Raw genomic sequence first — 8,888 nt, forward strand, 5'->3', positions numbered from 1 at the left:
CCGTTTGGTTTTTGCTTTGAAAAAGTTCCTGCAAATTTACATGTTCAAGCAGAAAATGTACTAGGAAATACGTAGTTCAGCGTCTTTACCACAGAGAACCAGTTTCACGAGCTGCCGGAATCTTGATCCATGATTCAGGCCCTATGGAGGAGACACAGATCGTCCAACCATGTGACACTGCTCTCGACAATTCTCAACTTTCCCAGCGTCACGCAGGACAGGTACAACAAACACACATGGACAAGCACGATCCGGATCTGGACGAGTCGATCTACTTACAGGTAGGACAAGAGATCAGCGGCTGCATCAGGATGGTTTCTAAATCAGTGACACTTTTGTTTTTCTTCATGAATCGTACAGACGAAAAGTGTGTTACATCCTACGATAAATACCACACGAACACCAAAAAATGTTACAAAAGAATGGCGACGCCTGGAAGAGCTACGCATATTTACAGGCCAAGAAAGCTATATCTAATCCCCCGATGCAGGAGGAGGTTCTTCTCACGTGGAGCCTGTGGATCATGTCGTGCAGTCAAGACAAATCCAGGAAGGCACAACTGCACACTGCATCTTTTGGATCTCAGCCAAGAGCTGCCTGCTACCATAACATCCTTGCAGCACTTCCTTGAATTGTCACTGTTGAACACCTATCTTGCTGTTTACAGTCTACTCAATCTGCTCGCCTATGAGGTCAAGGCCTACTAACAAGAATGAAATGCCCTGGAACAGGAGGAAGTAGAAGTGGATACCCTGTTTGGAGAGCAGACTTCGAGCAGCAGCAGTTAGAAGGAGCATCGAGAGGGCAAGCTCCTTCTTGTATATCCGGTTGTGCTTCTTCTTCGCGTCCTTTTTAGGAGCCAATTGATCCTTTGCCACTGCATCAAGGTTAGGTGCTGAGCTGTTTTTTTGGTGTTTTAGTTCCTTGGGCGCCAAAGAAATGAGATCACCCTCTGATGAACGGCCCGATTTCTTGGTCACCACCCACTCATATGCACTTCCAAGCTGGAAGAGACCGGAGATCATGGCATTGAACTTTGTCACGGACATGGTGTTCTCAAAGAGTAGGTATGGGATGATGAAAGGGAATGACTTCGGAGAAGGTAGGATGTTGAGCAAGGACATCAAGGCGGGAATGTAGCACACGACCCAGCTAGGAAGCTCAGCTTCAGGCACAAACATTGTCATTGGGAGGATGATGCAGAAGAGTGTGAAGGAGTAGAATGGTAATATGAGCTTCCGTAGTAGGAAAAAGAGGAAGATCAGGTTGGCTTTCTTCCAAAATGCAATCTGCAGCAAAGTGAAACAAAGTAAATAAATAATAGTATTGGATATTCCAGTTGCTTCATCTGAACTCACATCTTGAAAGGTAAATTATTGTGAAGAAGTTGAAAACATGATAGCCTAGTAGTAAGCTAACAGAGTAGCATCTTTAAATCGCATCATGGCACTAGATAATAAGTTCGTCTAGGAGTAAGTAGGCCACAATAAATAAAGCATTACAATTTTATATCGCAGTGTGCGGAAGGCAAATGACGACAAAGTATCTTAAAAGTGTATCAACCTAAGCAACAATGAAAAAAGGTAAAGAGTGCAGGAGTATAAGTTTCAAGGATAATTGTATGGATCCGGACTTTCAGTTCAAAAGCATAATTAAACGTCTGACTTTTCATACTATGAAGTAATAGATGTGCCGTAGAAAATAATCTGAGGATGTAAGTTCATCAGTTTAATGTAATATGTTTCTAAGCGTCATGTTTTAATTTCTCCATTACAAATTGAACTGAACAGGATGTGAGTAGCAAGCTATTTTTAGTTGATAGTTCGTAGGGTTGCTGAAGAGAAGAAAAAGTGCCACAAATAGTTTAAGTAGTGCTTAAAAGCAACTAAATTTAAACACTATATTTGGTGAAAATTATATTTCTTTGAATCATTACGGTTACAGATATCATTAAACAGGTTACTAACAGCATAAATTGGTTATTCAGTTAAAGCTAAAAGATAAGATACAATCAGAGAGAGCATTACAATACCTTGCATTTGATGATGTCCGGTAAACAGAGCCTGAATAACTGCATTGGACCAGAATGCCACCGATGCTGCTGCTTCCTGTAAGCCTCATACGACTCGGGCAATTCGCACTGGCACTGTCCACAGTACGACAAAAAAATCAGCTCAACCGACAAGGTGGGCAAACATGACCAGACAATCAATTCAGATTTATTTTTTTTCAATATGTTATAGACTAATACCTCAACATCATTCAGGAAGATAAATTTCCAGCCCTTGAGGTGCGCCCTAACAGCAATGTCCATATCCTCCACTGTTGTCCGTTCCATCCATCCACCCGAGTCCTCCAATGTCTTGATCCTCCACACCCCAGCAGTACCATTGAACCCAAAGAAGTTTAAGAACACCCCATTCACCTGCTGTTCCACCTCAAAGTGGAAGCAAAGATTAATATTCTGCAATCGAGTCAACAGGTTCTCATCCTTATTCACAAAGGACCATCTTGCTTGCACCAGCCCCAATTCATCATTGTCCTGCAACGGTCCAATGAATGAATCAGCGTTAATCCTAAACATTAGATGATAAAGAACTAAAGTAGATAATTCTCCCTTACTCACCTTGAAATGTGGCACAGTGCGCTTCAAAAAGTCCGGGTTTGGTTGGAAGTCTGCGTCGAAGATGGCAACAAACTCGTAATCCTTCACATAGCTGCAGCTCATGGCTGATTTGAGGTTTCCAGCCTTGTAACCGTCCCTCAACACCCGGTGCCGGTATACAATCCGGGCACCCTGTTGCTGCCATTTGGCCACCTCCTCTCTGATCAGTGTTTGTGTCATCGGGTCGTTGGAGTCATCCAACACCTGAACCAGGAAGTTAGACCTCGGCCAGTCGAGGTTGCACACGGCCGCAATTGATTGCTGATACACCTGAACCAAACCGACAACAAACAAATTGTCAAATGCTTGCACGTTAGGTGGTAGAATTTGCATCTTTAGAGCGACAAAGACAACACCAACCTCCTTCTCGTTGCACATTGGTATCTGAACAAGTACCATGGGGTAGTACCCGGCGTAAGGGTCCTCCGCGTCCGGCAATACAGGGGACTTTGGCTTGGGCTTGATGCGCTTGAGGTGGATGTAGAAGCAGCCGAGGCACTGGATGAGGCGGTCGGCGCTCTGGATGAGGAAGAGCACGACGCACGCGTCGGTGAGGAACTGTAGCCCCGGCGCGACGTAGGTGGCGCGGAAGCGCAACCAAGCGGCGTAGAGCGACTCGAGGCCGATGATGGGGAGGGCGAGAGCGGAGGCGGCGAGGTTCCAGCCGTTGAAGTAGGCAGCGAGCTCGACCGCGAGGAGGAGCACGGAGACGAAGAGGAAGGCCTTAATGAAGGCGTAGAACCGGGAGCGCACCATGGGGCTCTCCCCGGTGGCCGCCACCACGCCCGCCTCGGCGTCAGTCCGCCCGGCCGCCACCCTGCGCCTGGCAGCGCCGCCGAGCGCGACGGCCGCGGAGGCCAGCGACGCGAGGCATCCGGCGGCGCGGTGCGCCTTGAGCAGCAGCACCCACCTGATCTGCTTGGCGTTCTTGATGCGGCCACCCTTGCGGCGGGCGCCGGCGGCCAAGAGGTCCTCCTCGTCGTCCTCCGGCGAGGAGATCTCGGAGATGGACCAGTTGGGGTTCTCCATCTTGACCACCACCGGCGTGCCCCGGTAGGCGTCGCCGCCGGCTTTGCCGCCCCAGAAACTCCACGCCGCCATCAATGGCCGGTCCAAGAACCCGACTCCGCCGGCGAAGGCCACACCTTTCGTTGTCCCGGCACAAAATAGCCACCCACTCCACCACACACTATTCCTGGGGCTCCCCTTCTTTTAGTATCCCCAACTCCCCTCCAATGCCAATCCCTCTCACAAGCAAGCCTCACAAACTCCCTATGTGCTACTACGCAGTAACGCAGCTGACTCCACTACCGTTTGAGAGTGAGCTTATGAAGAAGAGGGGGGAGAGGGGGCTGAGCTTGAGCTGAGGGAAGGCTCCGGGAAGGGGACGGACTGGGAAACAGCTCAACACGTCTGGAGGGAGATCGGCCGGAAGGGGAAGCAATATTTTATGATTTTTTCCCTTGTCTGTCTTTCCATGTGTCTGTGCTTGCTTGCGGTAGTTTTGGTGAGAATTTTGACCTTGGTTTGGTAAGGTTTTTAATTGGGGAGTTAATTACGCGGTTTCTGTGGTTTAAACATGGGAGGATAAGGGCAAAAAGGGAACAGCGTAATATCTTGTCAGATTTTTCTTTTTCTTGGTCTGTTCTCCCCTCCGTGCTGAAAATAATCCTACGAGATCTTTAAGACTTAATCTAGTTCATAGCGTGACAGATTGGAATTATCATAAAACTTATGATAAAACAAAAAAATCGCATGTGAGAAAATAAGAAAATAAATAAATTACCATGTGCCATATTATAAATTGGATTCATGCCTCAAATACATTAAATCAGATCTTATAGTATTACTTTCCACTCCCTAAGCCTTACTATTTTTTTTTGAAACAATCCTTGGCACGTTTGAAGCACATAATTTTGTTTTGCTGGGGTTGTATTACTCCTTACAAAATTCGTGTGAAATCGCTGCGTTTAGAACATTTTTTGTCGCCGTTGAGTGACAATCCTACTTCGTTTGTAGCAGCAGTATATGATCTATCGCAATTTTGTTGGTGTTCGTCGTCCTTTTGTTTTTGGTTTAGATATTCCCATTCCAGATTTCTTTTCAGTGATTGGCTGTCTTTGCTCTCCTTTCCCTTTTTATTTCTGAGCATTGTGGGCAAGCTGGGGGCTCATTTCCATCTTTAGCACGAGAGAAACAGTAGTTCTGTCATGTATGCAGAAACCACCCTTTTGGTCCTACAATTGTAGAAAGCAGCCCTAGATACGGAATTCAGGCCCTTCCCCGGTTCCCCCTCGAACAAATGGCAAGTTTCACTATAACAGGAACTGTCAAAAGACAATCCGAAAAATCTTGCAGGATATACATTTGCCAAAAATGTATTCTTCAGTTTTTCCCCAAAAATGTACGTATTCTTCAGGATACAATATTTTTTCTTAAAAAAAATCTGAAGGATCCTTTCCATCTTTGTCCCAATTGTCATATCGACGACCATTCGAAAATTCTACACTTCGGTGCCAAAATTCAGTACTGAAGCTCCGAATACTATACTACAGTTTGTTTTCGTTTGAAAAAGCATCTGCTTCCCCGAGGTCGTCGCTGCAGAGTGCAAACGCGAGCCAGAGAGCCGTAACTCTTGACCTGCCACCCCGTGAGCAAACGGAATGGCCGAAGCCAACGTCCGAGATCTGCACCGACGCGGGGCTTTCAAACTGAGCCGTCCGATCCGCGTTCCCTTGTTCCTCGTCGCAGCGTAATTCCCAGGCAAGGGAAAGCGACGCGGAAGGCAGGGAAAAGCGAAGCGGAGAGGCCCGAGGTGGGCCCTGCCAGACGGAAACGAGCCTGCGGCCCCACGGAAGCGGGGCACGGCCGGTGGTCCCTCGCGCGAGTGGTATATTAGAATCAGATGATATTATTAGTGAAATATAGTTTTATATTGAATAAAAATAATTTTATTGAAATAAATAATATGGTCTTAAATAGCAGCGAAAGAAAAAAAAACTCCAATGAAAACTTCATAGCACATCAGAGACAATTAACTGGGTGCAACACGATATAAGATATTTCGTTTTTATTGTAGTCTTTAGCTTTCTTAATCTCCATATAGTCTTCTCTAACTATGCAATATTTATTATTAGAAATAGCAAATATGAAAAAGTATGATATAAAGATTTAAAACAAGAAAAATTTGACTCAGGTTTATTGTCTCTATGTCATTATATCATATGACTCAAAGAGACACAACCATCATATTTAATATCTCTATGTATGATGACATCAACATTAAGGGAAACAACTAATTAGATTTTATCCGATTACCAAATTCATCAGGTATCCTACAACATGGCTAACAACTCATCGGGTTACTACCACCCGACTACCAAAATCAACCATGATAGATCCCTCACTAATTAAGAAGAAGTCCAAACCCGCTCTTGACCATGAGCACAGCTGATGTATCAGTTTTACACTCTGCAAATATTGCACACTTTACTCACGAGTTGAGATTATCGTGTTGCCTCACGCTTCTGAGGTGTAGAGTCGGAGTCTCACTACAAGAGCTTTAAAAAACGTCTCTTAATCCGTATACACTCACTAAGATTTCACCGCTAATAAAGATTCTATCCACTGTAGAGGCATCTCCTTGTGCCGCTCAACATCTAATCGGTGCATACAGAATAAGGAGAATATGTAATTAATTGGTCAGATCGTACCCATATAAACCTCGTGATTATGCTGTTGTGCCGGATTACATGTCCATAAACTAAGTCATTAGGATCCCAAGCAGGTACTAACATCAACCCACAGTGCTTACCCACACATGTGCATACCCGCACCATCATCGTACCACCTCATGCTAAGAATCCCTATATTTCATATTGCTAAAAAGATTACAAACCAGTTCATATTATATAGACCATTAAACAGATTAACATATAAATTATCCGACTTGATAGTATAAACTAAGTAATTTTACTCACGACATCCAAACTATAATACAAGCGACAAGGATAACCATGAAAGAAACCAGTAAACTCTAGTCATAGGATTTATATTGTCAAATGTGTAACTAAAAGTAAAAGACACGTTTTTTTATTATAGGATTAATGTGATCACGGATACTTTCCTTCTTTGAAGTGTTGCTCAAAGTTACCGAAGTCTTGATCTTGAATATTCTTAACGGCTCCGAGACATGATCATCTACACGCGGAGAGAACAACACACTCAGAACAAGTGCAAAACGAAGCTGACTCAACAAACAAACACTAAGGCTAGCTAGGTTACGATTTTAGAAATATTTGGATACAAGAATCGCCCAAATTAGAGCTACGACATGAAAGCTACAGCTAAACAAATTTTTAAATAGATAAAAATACAAAAACTATTATTCTATAATTAAACCAATTTATTAAAAGTCCTAAACCATTTATTTTAAAATTTTCTAGAATTATTTTTCAACATAAACTAAATAAAAACCATTTTATAGAATTTATTTACATTTTTCTAGAATAAAAAGTAGTTTTATTTGCAACAAAACATATTAAAAGTATTTATTTAATTAAAGAAAACATATTTAAAACATTATTAGAATTAATCTAGATTTTTAAAACTATTTTCTAATTAAAAACATTTATTATTAACATTAAAACTATTTTTAGAATTAAAAACCTATTAAAAACATTTATTTAAATCATAAACTAATATCTGGAATTTTCTATTAATAATTCTATTTTTGTGTTTTATTTTTTTAAGAAAAATTGAATTACTACGCAACGTTGGTGTCATCTAGCTGACCGGGCTCCTGACTCGCTCTGACTACTGACTGGACTATCACGTCGGATAAATGATGTGGTAGTTTACGTGACGTTGACGTAGACTCCATAATCTGTCTAGGATTATGTGCACACGTGGTGGCTTTCTATTAGCCCACGAAGGGTACAGTTGGATGTAATCTGGATCGTCGGTTAAAAATTGGACGAAGGAGAGGAGGTCTACCTAGATTTCAGTGATTCAGGGCGGCGGCGAGGAGCTGGCCACGACGACACATGATCAGAGGATGGCGGCGATGGCGTTGTGATGCTCGGGAGACAATGGCAAGTGGCGGAGCACGATCAGGTGATGGTGGCGAATCCTTTTGATGGCTCGAACGGTGGCAAGGCAGACCGGAGAAACTCGGCGACGGAGGGGCTTCAACAGCAGCCTTTGGCGGCCTCTGGAGCTCCGTGCGATGATCAGAATTCGACAGTGAACAATCGAGGATGATGAGATGCTGACGATGAACACTGGCGAAGGTTTAAACGGCATTGGGTGGCACGAATTGACTCGACAATGGCGGCATGTTGCGGCGAAGGTTTGGCGATGACGCATAAGCTCTCTGGTGGGGAAAATCCAATAAAACTTGGGGCTTAAGAGCGGTGCGGCAGTGTAAGGTCCGGTCGAGACTTTAATTTGGGTTTTATAAATGATTGGGAGGCAGATTGTTGTGGAGACGGAGAAATCTTGGTGGCAATTTTGATGGAGTGGGAGTGGGGTATGGAGACGGTTGGTGCGGAGAGAACGGGTGTCACACAGCGCGAGTGCAGCGGAGCACGTTCGCGAATCATTCGTGCTGCCGTGCCGTGCTCCCCCCTCGCCGCTATTCAATTCCGCGGCTCCATCTGGCCGAGCCGCCTCCCATGCCGTGTTGCCCGCATCGGCGTCACTCGCGTCGCTCCAGCTCACCGGATCGGTACCTGCCGTACTGGGTCACTGGCTCGACTTGGTCTTCTAGTCGGGGAGATCCCCTCTCGCGCGGTCGATGCAACCGTCGCATGGCTAAGAAATTCTCTGACATAACTGTACGAGTAATGTCGCCGTTGACACGCGGGAGGAACCGCGTCCGTCGCATGTCCAACCGAATGGTTGACAAGCAGGTTTTGGCACTCGGCGTGCCTACATCACATGCGTGTGCTCGCCGGTCCGGTATCGCCGCCGGTGAGCCTGGTCTGGGCTGGCACGTACGCGCGCACGTCCGCCTCTTGATGCGGTGCCAGACTGCCAGCCAAGAGTACTAGAGGAGTACGTTGACGAGTCAGTAACACGGGGGCGTGTGAATGTATACGCATGGAGCAATGATAAATAAATGCTAGTAATACTTGTCTGCTGCAGTAAGATAATTGGTTGCAGGTCCAGTGTTGAAAGCGTCAATTTTGCAACAGAACCAGCGATCGAGACATGTACTCTC

General features: G+C 44.9%; 1 protein-coding gene across 1 annotated transcript; it reads right to left on the reverse strand.

Moving 5' to 3' along the window:
* Positions 1-312: 312 nt before the first annotated feature.
* On the reverse strand, positions 313-4,094 carry LOC133913413 (probable xyloglucan glycosyltransferase 9). Its single transcript, XM_062356560.1, has 5 exons — positions 3,026-4,094; positions 2,627-2,935; positions 2,252-2,542; positions 2,033-2,146; positions 313-1,289 (listed from the first exon to the last, which is right to left on the reverse strand). Exons 1-5 carry the CDS (start codon positions 3,764-3,766, stop codon positions 669-671), a joined length of 2,076 nt encoding a protein of 691 aa, XP_062212544.1. The 5' UTR covers positions 3,767-4,094; the 3' UTR covers positions 313-668.
* Between the last annotated feature and the right edge of the window lie 4,794 nt (positions 4,095-8,888).

Source organism: Phragmites australis, chromosome 3 (genome assembly GCF_958298935.1).
Source record: "Phragmites australis chromosome 3, lpPhrAust1.1, whole genome shotgun sequence".
Classification (NCBI taxonomy): domain Eukaryota; kingdom Viridiplantae; phylum Streptophyta; class Magnoliopsida; order Poales; family Poaceae; genus Phragmites; species Phragmites australis.